General features: G+C 44.0%; 1 protein-coding gene across 1 annotated transcript; it reads right to left on the bottom strand.

Moving 5' to 3' along the window:
• Positions 1-1,163: 1,163 nt before the first annotated feature.
• LOC136531492 (exocyst complex component EXO70A1-like) lies at positions 1,164-16,115 on the bottom strand. Its single transcript, XM_066524138.1, has 2 exons — positions 15,691-16,115; positions 1,164-2,470 (listed from the first exon to the last, which is right to left on the bottom strand). The coding sequence occupies exons 1-2, from the start codon at positions 16,065-16,067 to the stop codon at positions 1,348-1,350; spliced, it is 1,500 nt and encodes a 499-aa protein (XP_066380235.1). The 5' UTR covers positions 16,068-16,115; the 3' UTR covers positions 1,164-1,347.
• Between the last annotated feature and the right edge of the window lie 2,657 nt (positions 16,116-18,772).

The raw sequence follows: 18,772 nt of genomic DNA, 5'->3' as shown, positions 1-18,772 counted from the left end.
GCCGCGGGCGACCTTGAGCTCCCGCGTTGGCGTTGAGCTCCGCATCAACGAGCTTCCATTGGAGGGCAGCAAGTAGATGAGCACATGTTGCAATCGTATGTTTCATGCGTTTTAGATGTATATTGCATATGTTTCATCTGAATGTTTTAAAAGTATATCTGTTATTACATATATTGCAATGGCTATACACGTATTTTGCAAGTGTATGTTTCAAATGTTTCAACTGTTTCAAACGTATGTTGTAAGTGTTTTATCTGGTTATTGCATATGTTGGCAATGGCTATACACGTATGTTGTAAGGATATGTTTCAAATGTTTCTAGATTTTGCATATGTTGCACTAACTATACACGTATGTTTCAAATGTTTCAGCCCTTTCAAACCTATATTGCAAATATTTTATCTGGATGTTGCATATGTTGTTGTGGCCATACACATATGTTGCAAGCGTATATTTTTAAATGTTTTATCTGTTTCGGACGTATGTTGAAGCAAATGCTTTATGTTGCAAGTATTGCATGACCGGGCGCGGGAAGTGGGCGCAGACGGAGGTGGTCCCCTCGGGTGTAGTGTCCCCGCGGGCACGGCAGCCCCCACATGCATGCACAGGTGCATGCATAGCAGCATCGCACGGACAAGTCACAGGTGCAGCAGTGGGTGGGCGGGCAGGAGCTACATGCATGCGTTGTGGGTCCCACTTAGGTAAAGTGGGAGGCGGAGACGCGGTGCGCACGTCCCTTCTGTTGGCCGCATGCATCCAGCTAGGGAAGTGCATCGCCTGCGTCGTTTTCTGTCGCATGCAGACGGAGCACGTCAAGCGCATGGGCAGGCGGTAGGCGCGGGTGTCTGGACTCCGGACGTCTGGGCGCTAGTCTTTCCTTCTTGCTTTGTATCTCTGGATTCATGACCTAACTTTGTAATTATCATCATTGGCTTTGGTCAGAATCTGTGGTAATAAAATTCATGTGGGGACAGTACATCCCCCGGTGACATTTCAAAAAAATACTTTAGAATACACATAGGAGGGGGTGTCCCAGCAACAATTACCTTATTACCGTTAATAATTAAATAAAATTTCTCATAGTATATATATATACAATTAAACAGTTATGAAGATGTACAGCATAGAATTGACAAAAACAACATAATAGCTTTTCCGTCCATAGGTTCAAAGCCAAAGAAGGGAGCGGGGTGGGACATCAGTATCTATCTACTAGCTTTTCACTTCTTTTTTTTCCTTACTAACAGTCAACAAACAACTTTTAATGAGATTTCGCTACAGCACTTAATAGCTTTACAACTTTACAAGTACAGAAATTGGGTAAACCATATATACCCGCGTCCAAAGTTACCCCTCGAACAATTCCTGCAGCTGTGACTCCAGTTGCTGAATGTTGTACCTTGCAGATTTTTGCTGCTTCTCCGAGCAATTCTCCATATGCATTCGGTATACTGGGATAACCTTATGAAATATTGCCTCCCGCACCTTATTCCGGATCAGAGGATTACTAACTTTCCATGTTTTATGCACCCGGTAGGTCGTCTCGAAAAGTGAAGTGAACTTGTCAAACAATGGCCACAAGATCTCCCATACTAGGGTCCGTCTTAGCACGCAAGATATGACAGGTGTCCATGAAGCATCTACATATCCTGCAATGAACATGTCGAGTTGGTCATTGCGCTGCAACAGCCACCCTTCTCCAAGGATCCGTCCCAAATCTTTCTCTATCTTGGCTTCCTGAAGCATGAAGTGTACGTTGTTCAGCAGGAACATTTGTTGCTGCCCTGGGAGGTGCAAACCTTTTGAGTTCCTATCCAGCATAGACTCCAAAGAGGAGATCAGCTGCGCAACCAGTTCATGGAATGCTTTCAGGTCACCCTTCAGCATTAGACAGACTGTGGTCTTGTGTTGAACCAGCATCCGCACATGATCCATGATATGCCTTGTGAAGCGATGAACACCTGTGTCAGAGATGTCCAAACGTCGCGCTATCGCCAGATCGGTTTGCTCAACAGATAGCTTGACAAACATGTCTGACAATCGGTGTATTAGCCCTTCACCCTCTGCAAGGATGGACTCCTTAGTTTGACCTGACAGCAATGCTAATATCGTCGGCATGCTATAATTCAGTGCTTGGTACACCATCACCAGATTTACCATTTTGGATAGATCAGGCTTAGGTGCTGTATAGGTATCCATGTAAACTGGATCAATTGGTGGTGCACCCTGAATGCACGTAGAATCAGCTGCTCTAAGCAACTTCCTGATAGATTGTTTTGCAATTGCTAAGAAATAATCCTCCTTGAATATATTGAAGTAACCAAGATCCCGTCCATTCAATTGTCTTTGCATCTCACTCAAGACACGAACGATGATGTGCATCGCCGTTGTCCAAACCTTCAGTAGAATTTCTTTGGATTCTTCCATGTGACCGCCCCAAATGTTATTGATGTCAAGGATTTCAGGGTAACTGTTGGACATGTGTCAGTAAGTCATTCCTAATAAGTAGAAGGGTACGTCGCAAAAAAAAAGTAGAACGGTAATGCATAGTTTTCAATCTCTAACTTGTATGGTAGTCCGATTTTTAATCTTGAACTACGGAATTTTAACCTTGTACAGAACCGTGTAATGGATGCCCTCCAACTGTCAAAAATCAGACAAATTTGGTTCTCTTGCTGGTTTCAAAGGTGATTTGCTATTTTATAAAAATAATAAAAAATCTAATTTGTTGCTACAAATCCATAAATAATTTATTTTGAATCCAAAAAATATAAACCTAGTACCATTTTTTTCTAGAAATATTATCTACATGTTTATGATCTATATATAGCTATTTGGAATTGATTTATTTTGGTTCCTATTGCTTTATAGCTCATAGTCATGCTCATTATTTATTTAAAACGATTAATTAAGATCCAAATAACTCTAAATAGACCACCAACAAATAGATAACACGTTCAGAATAAAACTAGTACTAGTTTCACATTTTTATGATTTAAAATAAATTAATTATGAATTTATAAAGATCAAAACAGAATTTTATTACTTTTAGGAAATAGAAAACCACCTTTGAAACCTACGACAGGACTGAATTTGACGTTTTTGACTGCTCGTTACCCTGTTTCGTAGTTTAAGATTGAAAATCGAATTGCCGACTAATTTTGAGGTTAAAAAGTGTGCTTTAGCCTAATAAGTAGACTAATACGTTTAATTTGATACTAAAGGGACCGCAATACTTAGAAAGTGTCTAAGAGAAATAATAATTAAAATAGGATCCTTTTACGGAACATGCATTCTTTTTATGTTTGTTGCGAACACATGGTTGGTATGTGCCATGTAATAAGTGTGATAAGGACATCTGTAACACCCCAAAATTTGCCACTTTTGAAAATAGAGCTAAAATGATTAAATTTGGAATTTTGTGTTCATTTAAAACACAGGAAATAAAAATTTTCATGAAATTAAAATTTAATATAAGGTTTAGAAACATGTTTGTGCATACATGCCCTTGCATTTGAAGTATTTGATTGAGCAGGTTTTGATTTAAAATTCAAAATGGTTTGAATTGATTTGGAAAGAAATTAAAAATGGCTATGAGTAAAAGAAAAGAAAATTTTAAAATAAAAGAATTAAAAAAGGTGTAGAATTTATTCTTGGAAAACTTACTAAAATTTCTCAATCCTATTGAATTGAAAAGTGTGTTTGAAACCCCATTTGAATTTGACTTTGGGTCATACTTGAATTTGGTTTTGAAAATGAAATAGGAAAAAGAAATGGAAAAGAAAAACTCATCCTCTCTCTCTCTTTTTTAGCCCAGGCACCAAGCCAGCCCAGCCTTTTCTCTGTTTCCGCAGCCCAGTTGCGCAGGCCGGTTTCTCTTTCCCGCGGCCCAGCGTCTCTTGCCCCTCTCCGCTCGTGGGCCGGCCCAGCCCGCAGCAGCTACGCCGCGCCGTTCCCCGCCTGGTCTCACCGACGGGTGGGCCCGACCTGTCAGCTCCGCCTCCTACCTCGTGACCGACGCGGACTCCACCGTCGCCGGCCATGTCCACCCCTCCCACGGCTCCCTCCGCTTGCCGTGCCTCCCAAGGCTTCGGTCCCTTAAATACCGGATCCCCGTGGCCGCCGCTACCTACCCCGCGCCCTATCACGCTCTGCTCTCGCCCCGAGCTAGCCCAACGCCGTCGCTCGGATCCCACCAAAGGAGCTTGATGTCGCCGTGTGCTGTGCTGCCCTCCACGCCGAGGTAAATCATCCGAACGAGTTCGCATCAATCCCCTCTCTCACCCCGTACCTTTTTCGTTGATAACCGTGGGCCGTAGGACCTTTTTCGTGAACTCCGATGAGGCCGTACTCACCCGTCCATGGCGCCGCCGCGGATAGCTCGCTACCATGCCACGTAGGGCCACCCCGATGCCCTAATCAGGTTCGCCATATCCTCCTCTTGCTCCCTGACCTCTTCTCGTGAACTGTGGTGACCGGGAGCGTCGAAGCCGACGTCGCCGGCAAGGTCCGGCAATGGCGCCACCGTGCTGTCTTTTCCGGCCGGCCGTCGTCTTCTTTTTCCCCACCTGATCTGTTTTGGCTCATTGGATCGGGATCCAACGGCCGGTATTCAAGGATACCGATTCGGCTGCCAGCTTTGCATGACGGTCCCTCGGGTTTTTAATTATATAACCCGCCATCCCTAGCGTGTTTTCAGCTCCCGTTTTCCTCTTTTGAAAGCGTATTCTGGTTCGTTTAGATTGAAAATACGTTTTCACTTATTCACAGTTTTGCCACTAGATTTGTTTAGACCATAACTTTTCCGTTTTAACTCCGATTTGATCCGTTCAACTTGCGTTAGGTTCGTAATTTTATAATCTACGTGTTTATACTACTGTTCAGTATGTTTTTAACTTTTAAAATTCATGATTAGATTTAATCTAAGATTTGACTAAAAGAAATCTTATTTAAATCATATCTTCTGCGTCTTAGATCCGTTTTAGTCCATTCAAGTTGCGTTAGATTCATAGCATCAAGATCTACGCGTTCGTAACAGTGTTTATCATGTCACTAATACTGGAATTTCATGGTTTGAATCATATCTTAAATAACAATTGTGCAACTGGATTTTATAAATAAAATAGGGTTTGGTTTACTTTAGTTTTATAATTCAAATCTAAGTTTGACCTAATTTATATTAGCTATACAATATCTTATATATGTTTTATATAATTAAAACACATGAAACTAATAGTTTTATGAGTAGATCTTTCGGTAGATGTATCTTTTTCACCGTAGCTCCGATTAGAGTGCTTTTCGCGTCTCTGTGTTCGTAGTGAGACGTAGATTTGTTTTACAAACTTTTCATCTTGATTTTATATTTGGTGTACTGTTCTAATTTAGATCTATTGTTTGCTTCATGTATGATTGTATGGATGCTTGTGTGGTGCTTTATGATTTCGTCTAGTCGGTGAGATATACGTGGTGATCAAGAAGAAGAACGTTGAAGATTAAAGCTTACCGAAGGATCGGTGTTTTAAGGCAAGTATAGCATGGGATCTTCCTTGTTACCTATTCACCTTTAATCATTTAATTCATACTGCATGTGTCTACCTTGGCAACCATAGTAATTTTCCTAGTACTTTGTACCTTGTGCCTTGTTACCTTTGGGTTATTGCATTGGGTAGTATGATGCTAGTGCTCAACTACAACCATGATCTTGTAACTTGACTAATGGTATATGCAATAAACATTAAAAGATGCTTTTTAGCAACATGGAACAAGGGGGCTAGAGCATTGGGTTGTTTTTATGGTGCTCTAGATTCCTCTCCCTAAGGACTTATCTGTAAGTGATCATCCGGGACTTACAGTACAGCTGTGAGGGCTATATGGCTCTGGCTTTAGCTCAGTATGAGGACCTTTTCTAGCTTGTTAGTGGTTACCTTTATTAGCGTAAGAATGGCTTGACGAATCAGGTATAGTGCGGCCTCTGTCCCCATGTGTATAGGCTGCGTGTCAATGTGCCATCGGGAAGGGGGGCACTACATCTGTTTGCCGAGTGAATCTAATGGCCCTAACTTGTTAGACGAACCTTTGAAAGGCTTCATAGTGAACCCTGCCGACCTTCCTTGGAAGTGGGTCAAGAGACTAGCTACCTCGGGCGAAAGGGTAAATCACGACTCACAGTGAAAGTGTACAACCTCTGCAGAGTGTAAAACTGGTATATCAGCCGTGCTCACGGTCACGAGCGGCCTTGGAACATTTACGGAATAGATGATGAACACAGATGTTACTGATGATGAAGATGCTCACTAATGGTTAATTGTTTATGCTATTCATTATTCATGTTTACTTGATCATGTGTTTATGGGCTTGAGGTGAACTTGTTGCTACTCAATTGCTAAAATCATGACTCAATAAAAGCTAATCGCAGTGAACCAGTGTCAGCCTTTTGAGCCTCATGAACCCCATGTTATATTTGCTGAGTACGACATGTACTTACGCTTGTTTTATTTTCAATTATTTGGATAAAAATCCTGGATGGGTACCAGATTGCTAGTCTGGAGGAGTTAGGCTTATGATCAACCAGTCAGTTGTCCCTGTGAATTTGGAGTCTTCACCTGAAGATCGGAGTTGTTTTTCCGCTGTCTATACTCTGAGGTTATATCCTTTATACTAATACGCTATGCATTTAAGCGTTGTCTTTTGATATTACCCTTATTTGTAGCTATATGTGAGATTTGACTTCCTGGGCTCACATATGGTGTGTATCTGGTTTTGCCATTAAAACCGGGTGCGACAAGTGGTATCAGAGCAATGCTAACTGTAGGACGCAAGCCTAGTAGAAACTGGTCATTTTAAGGTTTAGAAGTTGCTATAAAAAACCTTGCTCTATGAACCTTGATATTTTCTTCTCTACTATATCTCTACCCTTGCTATTTATCTCTACCTTGGTGCTTATTTTAAAGCCTTTGTTCTCATCTTCACTCCTTGATTTAATTTACTTTTAGAACTGTTCCTCATCAGCTTCTTGCGTAATCTGAAGATAAGTCTTAGGATTGTTACCCCTAGTGTAATAAAAACGATAGTATCGCAAGTTGAGTCAATGATTGAGTTGTGCATCTTTATTGCTTGTTGAATTGTCATTATGCTTATGATTGTTTTGAATCTTTGTAATGATTGCAATGATCTTGTTGGGTGTTCCCACAATTTCATTTAGTTTATAGGCTTAAGGCATAAGGATCAGTATAATAAATAGTTGGGATATGTTTTTTTCTGTTCTCCATATCCTGTCTTTTCGGAGCAGTCTGCATTCTTTGGCTTATTTCTCTAATCTTGGATGGCCATAAATCATGAGCAAATTCTGGACAATAGTAGACTTCAACATCTTTCTCTGAGCACAAGAATCATCCTGATAGCTATTTTGGTTATGGAGATACGAAAATCACAAGCCGATGCATCTGTGCTGTTTGGAACCCAGAACAGTTTCTGTTGTACCCTGTTTTCGACCAAGTTAATGGCAGAATTTAGAAAAGTGTTCTGTACGGAAATTGTGGAGAATTTTATGATCTTTCTAACGGTATAAGCTACAATATCATTGGATTAACAGAATGAGAGTTACAGCCATTTTAAGCCGCTGCTGTTTTTCTGCTCGCGAGGAATTCCAGATTTCTTGTTCTTGCCCATACACAAGAGTATCGTTGGGATATCAGAACATCTTGATACTAGTTAGTTCATCTAAGAAGAATGTGCAAGCTATGCTTGGTGTCCCCTAGTTTATCTTTTCTTAAGGGGGGTAGCCAAGTTGAAAAATATGCAAGATGTAGTGCCCTACGTTCTAGTTTGCGCAGCGAAAGCGTGGTGGTACCCAAAGATGTGAAAGAAGTTTAGAGTCTCAATGAGATTTGACTAAATGTTCAAGGAAGGTTTATCCAAGATCATCAAGATTTTGATAGAGCTACGGGAGAAGTTTTCAAGTTAGTTTGGATAAAGAAACTTCAGCTAAGTGTTGAAGGAGTCCAAGAAGAGGTTGAAGTAAAACATAAGTATTAGCTTTGCCAGATTCGAACGAGAGCTTCATATCTATAATGACGCACTTTATCAAGGTGTGGAATGTGTTCTTATGCATGAAGAAAAGTAGTGGCTTGTTCATTAAGTCAACTAAGGAAGCGTGAGTTGAACTACCCAACATGTATCTGGAGTTATCCATTATGGAGCATGGAAGTAATATCTTCTTAGAAGTAAAAGTGACATATAGGAGGATCACAAGAATCTGCAGGACATCTTCACTAAGTTGGTCTTGTGCTTGTGATATCCTCATTGGAATAAAATTGGTTACGACTTGGATAGGTGCTATTACTTTAAGGGGCAAAAGTTGCAGCCGATGCCCTTAGCAATGGAGTGTTGTGCTAATAAGGTTTGGGTGACACCAAGGAATAAGAATTGTATTCCAAGTTTGAGTAACTTGATCGGAATCACTAATGTTTTGAAGATGGGTAATAGAATTTTCTTCTGGCCAAGAGATTCGTCAGGCTTCATTGGAGAAGGTGGATATTTTAAGGAAGAGAATTGGTACAAAAGGAAAGGTAGCCTAGTAATTGGAGTTACCTAGAAATTTCTCAAGGTACCTGTCATAATCTTGGAGTTAGTTTGACAAGTTACTTGGAGTAAGATCAACATGTATGCAAGGTAAAGTGGGATCCTTATCAAGACGATGGAACTACACGATGAAGCAAAGAAGAATCTAGAGACGAAGTATCCCTATCTCCTAGTCAACGTCGTCCGAATCTCGAGGACGAGATTCATCTTAAGGGGGGTAGAATTGTAACACCCCAAAATTTGCCACTTTTGAAAATAGAGCTAAAATGATTAAATTTGGAATTTTGTGTTCATTTAAAACACAGGAAATAAAAATTTTCATGAAATTAAAATTTAATATAAGGTTTAGAAACATGTTTGTGCATACATGCCCTTGCATTCGAAGTATTTGATTGAGCAGGTTTTGATTTAAAATTCAAAATGGTTTGAATTGATTTGGAAAGAAATTAAAAATGGCTATGAGTAAAAGAAAAGAAAATTTTAAAATAAAAGAATTAAAAAAAGGTGTAGAATTTATTCTTGGAAAACTTACTAAAATTTCTCAATCCTGATTGAATTGAAAAGTGTGTTTGAAACCCCATTTGAATTTGACTTTGGGTCATACTTGAATTTGGTTTTGAAAATGAAATAGGAAAAAGAAATGGAAAAGAAAAACTCATCCTCTCTCTCTCTCTTTTAGCCCAGGCACCAAGCCAGCCCAGCCTTTTCTCTGTTTCCGCAGCCCAGTTGCGCAGGCCGGTTTCTCTTTCCCGCGGCCCAGCGTCTCTTGCCCCTCTCCGCTCATGGGCCGGCCTAGCCCGCAGCAGCTACGCCGTGCCGTTCCCCGCCTGGTCTCACCGACGGGTGGGCCCGACCTGTCAGCTCCGCCTCCTACCTCGTGACCGACGCGGACTCCACTGTCGCCGGCCGTGTCCACCCCTCCCACAGCTCCCTCCGCTTGCCGTGCCTCCCAAGGCTTCGGTCCCTTAAATACCGGATCCCCGTGGCCGCCGCTACCTACCCCGCGCCCTATCACGCTCTGCTCTCGCCCCGAGCTAGCCCAACGCCGTCGCTCGGATCCCACCAAAGGAGCTTGATGTCGCTGTGTGCTGTGCTGCCCTCCATGCCGAGGTAAATCATCCGAACGGGTTCGCATCAATCCCCTCTCTCACCCCGTACCTTTTTCGTTGATAACCGTGGGCCGTAGGACCTTTTTCGTGAACTCCGATGAGGCCGTACTCACCCGTCCATGGCGCCGCCGCGGATAGCTCGCTACCGTGCCACGTAGGGCCACCCCGATGCCCTAATCAGGTTCGCCATATCCTCCTCTTGCTCCCTGACCTCTTCTCGTGAGCTGTGGTGACCGGGAGCGTCGAAGCCGACGTTGCCGGCAAGGTCCGGCAATGGCGCCACCGTGCTATCTTTTCCGGCCGGCCGTCGTCTTCTTTTTCCCCCGCCTGATCTGTTTTGGCTCATTGGATCGGGATCCAACAGCCGGTATTCAAGGATACCGATTCGGCTGCCAGCTTTGCATGACGGTCCCTCGGGTTTTTAATTATAGAACCCACCATCCCTAGCGTGTTTTCATGCTCTAGATTCCTCTCCCTAAGGACTTATCTGTAAGTGATCATTCGGGACTTATAGTACAGCTGTGAGGGCTATATGGCTCTGGCTTTAGCTCAGTATGAGGACCTTTTCTAGCTTGTTAGTGGTTACCTTTATTGGCGTAAGAATAGTTTGACCAATTAGGTATAGTGCGGCCTCTATCCCCATGTGTATAGGCTGCGTGTCAATGTGCCATCGGGAAGGGGGGCACTACATCTGTTTGTCGAGTGAATCTAATGGCCCTAACTTGTTAGACGAACCTTTGAAAGGCTTCATAGTGAACCCTGCCGACCTTCCTTGGAAGTGGGTCAAGAGACTAGCTACCTCGGGCGAAAGGGTAAATCACGACTCACAGTGAAAGTGTACAACCTCTGCAGAGTGTAAAACTGGTATATCAGCCGTGCTCACGGTCACGAGCGGCCTTGGAACATTTACGGAATAGATAATGAACATAGATGTTACTGATGATGAAGATGCTCACTAATGGTTAATTGTTTATGCTATTCATTATTCATGTTTACCTGATCATGTGTTTATGGGCTTGAGGTGAACTTGTTGCTACTCAATTGCTAAAATCATGACTCAATAAAAGCTAATCGCAGTGAACCAATGTCAGCCTTTTGAGCCTCATGAACCCCATGTTATATTTGCTGAGTACGACATGTACTTACGCTTGTTTTATTTTCAATTATTTGGATAAAAATCCCGGATGGGTACCAGATTGCTAGTCTGGAGGAGTTAGGCTTGTGATCAACCAGTCAGTTGTCCCTGTGAATTTAGAGTCTTCACCTGAAGATCGGAGTTGTTTTTCCGCTGTCTATACTCTAAGGTTATATCCTTTATACTAATACGCTATGCATTTAAGCGTTGTCTTTTGATATTACCTTTATTTATAGCTATATGTGAGATTTGACTTCCTGGGCTCACATATGGTGTGTATCTGGTTTTGCCATTAAAACCGAGTGTGACAACATCACTCCTTTGGATGCATCCGTTGATCCTCCAACCGTTATGCAAAGTCCAATGACTAGAGCTCGAATGCGACAATCGAAACTAGAGGTGAGCTTGTTCTTAACCGATCTTTTTTATAGTTTTGAGAATAGATTAGTACCTAATGATGTTATCAAGCCTAGGAACATTAAAGAGGATCATGAAGAACTTGGAGAGAGGTGTAGAGGTGGAGAAGACCAGCAAGGACGTCCAAGTCAATCCAGAGGTCCAGTCAACTCGAGTTCGAGTCTGCCTCGGCCTCTAGGACCAACCTGCAGTAAAATAGACACCCCAGGCACATACACACTCCATTTTTGACAACCCGCATATGTGTGGAAAGATAATTTCATAAGATAACAAATGGCTTTGGTTTGACATCAAAATTCTACCAGAGTCAATGAAAATCATCGAAACAAGTCAATGTCTATAATCTGCCAGGGTATTGTGTCACCTTCTTTTGTTCTATTGGGCCGTGTATCGTCTTAGGGCACATTAATAAGGAGGCATGTCCAGGGGGTTCCCATGCCCTAAAGACATTATAATGAGTCATCATCGCCAAAGTTAGGGTTTGGGTTTTGCTTTAGATCATTCTGTCTTCGAACAGTCGCTGTCATCGGTAGTGAAACCCCAACTTCGAGTGCATGAAAATAGATCTACAATTTGTCACTTCAATTGAGTTTCTTCTTAGTGATAATCAGAGCTTCAGGCATACCATTAGGTTCGCATCTTAAATGCTAGCTCGAGTGTTTCACCTTCGTCCCATAGTCCAATGTCATACTTATTTTTCCTGTCCTAGAACCTTCCGCGTCATAGCCTTTGTATAATTCAGTCTCAGAGTCCGCCATGTTGAGTTTTTGTCCTAGGTCGAAGTTTTGTTATTGGTTAGATTGTGTTTGAGCCCAGTGTATTTCTGCCCATCGTTTCTTTCAAACCCTACCCGCCACCAATATTATGCACTTTTTCCTAGTTTTGTCCTCTGATTCAGAGTATGTTTGTAAAAATGACATAACTTTTGCATACTGACTCCATTTTTAGAATTGGAAAAAAATTAGCATCCGTGTGCCCCCCTTCAGTGGGTTTGTTGAACTTATTTTTCATCAAACAACCTGAAAGATCGTCTTTCTAAGCTTGAAATCTTTTTATCAATTTTTGAGCGCACTGACTGGGAGAGTTCAGCAGCTAGAGACCAACCGTCCAAAGACCAATGATGAGAACAAAGATGACAAAGACGAAGGGATCCTTGACGATGATTTTGTGTACAGAGACGATGGTATGATTGATGAGAGGGTGACACGCAAGCGGAACCCGCATCGATGCCTTCAAAGCAATCGTACAGGTATGGGAGGTAATGTTAATAATGAGCACAATCGTGGCATTGTTTGCAATAATGACCCTTATGCTAAAATTAAATTCATCATACCACCTTTTTATGGTAAATATGATGTTAAGGAATAATTTGATTGGGAGATAACAGAACAAAAATTTGCTTCCCACATTGTTCCTGATCATCACAAGTTTAGACAAGCTATTAGTGAGTTTGAAAAAGCTTTGCTATAATCTAGTGACAAGAATTAGCTACTTTGCATCTACAACCTGAGTCATGGGATAGACTAAAAGAAGCAATGTGTGATCGTTTTATTCCTCCTTCATATAAATGTGATTTACGTAAGAAATTACAACGCTTAGAGTGAGGAAATATGTCTATCCAGAAATATTATGCAGAGGTTCAAAAGGGTAGAAGAGGATCTAGAGGATAAAGTGTCTTGTTTCTATGGTGGATTGAGGAGTGAATTTTAGGATATTGTTGATTATAAAGAATTTACTACTATCATTCGCTTGTTTTAGATTTCTATTCTTGCAGAAAAAGAATTGCAGGGATGTCAAATGAGCCAGAACAACTTTAGCAATTCCTTCGCGCCCAAGATGACAATGACAGGACCAACAAATATTTCCCCTTCTTCGAGTGTTCCTCCTCCTCCACCACCAATGTGAGTGATGAGTGATTGTCAATGAGGTGGTTAGAGCTTTGGCTAAGCATGCATGAGATGAAATGAGGCATGAGTGCGTGTGTACAATGTGCCTCTTGGCTTGTGATGTGTAGGTGTTGAGCGTGAGACAGTCAACGGCAATGGAGAAGGTCAAGTGAGGAGTCTGTGCGCGATGGATCGGGAGAAATGAAGGGCGGACACAAAAGCTTGGACTGAGGTACCCGAGGGCCAGAGGATGAACACTCGAAGAAGTAAGTGTACAAGCGAGGAGTCTGTGCGCGATGGATGACTAGCATTTGGACACATTGCCAAGTAAGTGTACATGCGAGGATGGTGGGGAAGATGGTTGTAACACCCTAGCCCATTAGAAGCCTGTTGTAGTTGTGTTGTTGGCTCATTTGGCACATGAGGAGTTGTTGTTGATGGGTTTAGTACCACCTTGAAAGTTTAGGAGGGTAAGGGCCAGCTTATAATCCTTGTCGTTCCAAATGTAGCACCTCTAGGTTAACCCTTTTATATGAAGTGAGGACGAAAGTGTAAGCGAGGTGCTACGCATATCTAGGCCTGTTCCATGTGCGGAGTAGATTTTGGATGTTGGGTGTTATAGATGGTATTCAGAGCATCAACCCTTATTGTATGTGCCCGTGAGTGGCATACCAACGGGTGGTTCTAGGCATCTTGTGCGTTTGTGGTGAGTTAGTTGAGGGCGTCAACCCTTAAGGGGAGTGTCAATGTAGCACACCAGCCAGTTAGAAGCCTGTTGTAGTTGTGTTGTTGGCCCATGTGGCACATGAGGAGTTCGTGGTGGTGGGTTTAGTATCTTCTTGGAAGTTTAGGAAGGTGAGGGCCTTATAATCCTTGTCGTTCTAAAAGTAGCACCTCTAGGTTAACCATTTTACACGAAGCGAGGACGAAAATGTAAGCGAGGTGCTACACATATGCAGGCCCGTTCCACCTGCAAAGCTGACCATATAAGTAGATTTTGGACACGGGACGTTACAATGGTGTTGACCAAAGTCAAGATGGAGATCGGGCCAAGTCAAGGCGAGCACGCAAGCACCTGGTGATCTACCGACCGAGGATGACGTCGGGTTGGGCCTCAAAACCAGGGGGGATTCTAGGTGGCACGTGGAGACATCTCTGAGTTAGCGTCAAGGCTAAATGAAGGGGAGGAGCAATCGTGGCTGTTGGATGTGTATCGGGTGTGTTTTTGTGTAATATGGACCATATTGCCCTAAGTGGGTTGGTAGTCTTAGTATTAGCCTAGGGGCAGTTTGGGGTATTCCAAACGCCTATTAATAAGGTAGATGACTGGTGGAGAGGTATCCCTTGAATCCACATCTCATTTTGCTTGGGCAGGCCAAGTGTTCATCTATAGGGAGATTAGAAGTAGAAAGGCACCCCTTGCTTTAATTTTCCATCTTTAGAGGGAGGATGAAGGAAGGAGGCTAGACCTGATCTTGTATAGATGAATTCATAGTTGATTAATTAAAAGGTTTGCTGAAATCTCGAAGTTCATCCTTTTCCTCCAATTTTCCATTTTTCGGTGATTTTCATGGCCATTTTTGGGAGATTTTTGAAATGCAACTTTGGTTGATTGTTTGACACGTTTTTGTGAGTCTTTGGGACCCTTAGAACTTATCTATATCATGAAGCCCAGCTTCGAAGCTCTTGTTTCCAGGCCCCAAATCTCACCAATTCTTGCTCTTTGGTGAATTTCTTAAGGATCTTCGAGCTAAGGTTTTTGGGTTGATTTCTTGAGCTTCCTAGGTGCTATGAAGTTTGGAGAACATGACCAGGCTTTTCGTCAACCAGATTTCCCACGTGCACCCCATCTCCTCTGTTTCAAGAAAATCGTGAAAGCCTCAATTTGAGAGCTTGTTTTTCAATCTGCCATCCAAGCTTTAATCTTTTTCAGGTGAAACTTTGTGAACACCTTCAAAACATCCTAAGGAAGGCCATTTGGACTTCGTTTGATCGAGTTTTTGCTCCTTTTCCTTATTGGTTCAGTCTGCTCAAAGCGTTTAGTGCGGAACTTGTGCACATGAACGCGGAACTTTCGCGGGCAAGCGCAGAACTTCCATGATCTACAGGCTGAAAATCGACTTCTGGGGGTTCCGAGGTGTTTCCTTGATTTGTTCTTGCTTCTGCTTGATCTTTTGGGCTTCCTAATACTTCAAGTTCTATAGCCTTATCATGACTACTGAAACTTGATTTTGCTAGAAGAGAGGAGATTTTGGAAAGTTTTGGGATATAGGTCAAGTTCTTAGAAAAGAATTTTGATTGGCTCTCATTCACTACTTCTAGTCGCCGTCTCAGTTCGTCAGTTGTAATTGTAATATCAATTAAATACTCTCCTCCATCTCAAATTGTAAGTTAATTTTGGTAACTTTTTCTAGGCGGAATGATTTGCAATTTGGAACGGAGGAAGTATCTTTCTCGTTAGAAATCCTTGGAAAATGTGAAACTAAAAATTATCCAGAGCTAGCTTGATTGATTGTGAATTTGTGATGACTCTTACGAAGTACAGTACATACGCAACACATACCTGGCAAGTTGAGCAGAGTCTCGATGGATTGCACGTCGCAGCATTTCTTGATATCCGCCTTCGATCATGAAGCCTGCAATGTCATTGAGGGTGGACAACTCCTTTCTGTCGATATGCATGCGTCGGAATGCCTTGTCACTTCGGACGGACATGTCCTCAAATAGAGCCGAGAGGAATCCACTTGAGCTGCCACTATTGCCGCCGGTGAAGGAACAGGAAGCAGAGGAACTCGACCATGAGGCTGCCGAGTCAGAGTTGGAACTGTCGTGGAAGCTGCGCCTGACGGACTCCCAGATGGACACAGGCGAGACATCCAGGTGGTAATCATCATGTCGCCAGATTCGGAGGTGGCAGAACTCCATTGCGAGGGAGGACATGGCCTTGTCGAGGAGCTTTTTCGCACGATAATGGTCGTCATGGATGTCTCTGGATGCCGTGCCAGGGGGCAGCTGACGCTGAAATATCAGCATCAACTTTGCAGCGGCCAGGTATCTGTTGACAAGGTTTTTATTATCAGAAATAAAAATTTATCGGAGATCATGGATAAATAGGATAAACAAGATATATCGGAAATATCAGACCAAATTCAAAAAATATTTAAATTATTTTGAAAAAATTCCGTAGAATTTGACTTGAAACTATTCCTAAGCTATTAAACATCACTTGTTCACAGATAAAAACAAAAATAAAATATTATAGTATGGGATTGTCACACGACTGAATTTTGGTTATCTGTGTGGAAGCAGGAAAGAAGGGAAAAATTTGGCCGATGTCAAATTTTATCGGATCCTGTGGATAGAAAGGAAATTTCGAAAATTTCCGTGAATTTCGGCCGATAAAAAAAAAACCAGAGCCGTAGCGTGTCGTCCTCGAGTAAGCCCCCGGAGACAGGGTTCAGATATGTCTCCATGTCGCCGAGGAGAGAACCTTGATGCCTCCTTACTTCACAGTTCACACCAGGGTCCATTGGCAGCCATGGCAGGGCAAGAAACAGTCGTTGGTCAACTGCTCAATGAATTCCAGAATGAGTAGGAAGGCAGATCTAGACTAACAAAGCAAACCTGCTGAGTAATGGCATCGATGAGCCCGTAAAGAAGGGAGAGATCACACCGGAAGGATGGCCTCCATGGACGCGACCCTCCAGGAAGCCGACGACGCCGAGGGGAGCCGCAGCGAGCCACTCGCCGTGAACGCAAGCGTCCCCTGGGAGAGCGGAACTCGCCATCGTGATCAGTTCTTGTCTCCTGCGAGTCTTTTGGAACGGTGGCTTGGCGCCGACGGCCGCCTTCATGCCGGCCGGTGCCCCGGTGCTGTTACGGTCAACCGCCGAGGCTCCGGCGAAGCCTTGCCGCTGTCCTTGTTACTTTCACGAGTTGGAAGAAGGTTCTCTATGCTCTTCTCTCTCATAGTCTACCGATCTCGATCAGCACGGTCCCAGTCATTACGCGTCGTAGCAGGTTTGGATGCCGTCAGAGTTGATGCCGATCACTAGCTGATCGAGATAAGCTTCGCCGATGCCGAATTTTTGGTCTTTTTTTTTTTTTTTAAGTTTCTCACAAATAGATCTCTGGCGAAAAGAATTTAGGAAATGGACTCTTAGCTCGGCGCTATTGATGCTGGCGCCGAGCTAGGCGCCAGCGTCTCTGGCGCCGAGCTCCTGGGCACAGTCGATGACCTGCCAGGGGGTTCGGCGCCGTAGATCTTGGTGCCGAGTTCAGCGGGCCAGAGTGACTGCGCCGAGCTCGAAAATATCTAACGGGCCCGCGCCTTTCCTCTCTTCTTCTCCCTCTCGCCCTAGCCGCGCACAGCCGCCGACGCCGCCGCCCTTGCCCGCGCCACCGCCGCGCCCGCGCCCCCACCGTGCCTCCGCCCCCGCCGCGCCGCGCCGTGCCGAGCCCGCGCCGCCGCGCCTACACCCGCGCCCGCGCCCGCCACCGCCACCGCCCCCGCGCCGCGCCCGCTCCCGCGCCACCGCGCCCGCCACCGTGCCCGCCCGCGTGCCTCGAGGCCGCCCCCCCCCCCGCCCCGCGCCGCGCTGTTGCCCATGGTTGGCCGTCGCGCCGCACCGCGCCGCCTCCGCCGCCTTCCGCCACCGTCCTCGCCTTGCCCTCCACCGTCGGCCTCGGTCGCGGCCCGCCTTGCCGCCCTCCACCGTCGGCCTCACCCCGCCTTGCCGCCGTCCACCGCCGACGTGCCTCCCGCGCCCGTCGAGCCGGACTCACCGCGCGTAGCCCCGGGCATCCCGCGCTCGCCGCGCGCCACCGCTGTCGTCTGCCGCGCCACCGCCGGCCCGGATCTTCGGCCTGACCCACGCCCATCGTCCGCCGGCCTGGAAAGGTAAAAATTATGAATATGCAATGTACCTACTTAGTTGGCATTTGTTATTTATTAGTTAATGTGATGACTCAGGTAGTTGATTTAGTTAGTGATCTAGTGAGATATATATATAGATAGATAGAAACATAGACACATAGGCACATAGATATAGTTAGATAGCTACTTAGATATGTAGTTACATTTTTAGTTATCTACATATGATCTAGCTATTTAGTGAGTACATTGTAAATATATACGTAGTTATTATCTTGATTACTTAGTTTGTAGTTAGAAAGTATTTGTTAGGTACTATCTATCGTCTAATTTGGACTAAAGGACATGTGTTTCGTTATGTGTTTGAATTAGATGGACAACCTAGTGACCATATATCATGGAGGCACCGTTGAAAGCGATCGCTATGGATATGTTGAGTTTCTTGACATATAAAGCGTGCCTGTGCTATTCAATGATAGACCTTCATTTAGTGACATGGTTGCAAGGGCTCGGGAGGAGCTGCATTGCCTTGGAGATGATGGTATTGCAGTTGATGGTGTACTGCACCTAGGTTGTCCTCCGAACATCTTTAGGCGAATAATCTCAATTGGTTGTGCGGATCAGTGGGAGAACTATGTAAGATCGGCTATAAAGAGCCAGTTGCAATGTTTGAACGTGGTTGTGCGTTGGGTGTTAGTTGATCCCGTCCCTCATGGGTTTACCCCAGCAATAGATCATCAGGCATACATCGACCCTCCCGTTCTGGAACCTT

The sequence above is a fragment of the Miscanthus floridulus genome, unplaced genomic scaffold, assembly GCF_019320115.1.
Source record: "Miscanthus floridulus cultivar M001 unplaced genomic scaffold, ASM1932011v1 fs_364_1_2, whole genome shotgun sequence".
Taxonomy (NCBI): Eukaryota; Viridiplantae; Streptophyta; class Magnoliopsida; order Poales; family Poaceae; genus Miscanthus; species Miscanthus floridulus.
Note: the sequence above shows the minus strand (reverse complement) of the source record. Positions and strands in the feature narration are given on the sequence as shown.

Excerpts from the sequence above, each read along its gene's own strand:
- LOC136531492 (XM_066524138.1), bottom strand. The coding sequence starts at position 16,067 with ATGTCCTCCCTCGCAATGGAGTTCTGCCACCTCCGAATCTGGCGACAT. Across the intron at positions 2,471-15,690 it reads GACTCTGCTCAACTTGCCAG|TTACCCTGAAATCCTTGACA; the intron begins GTATGTGTTGCG and ends CATGTCCAACAG.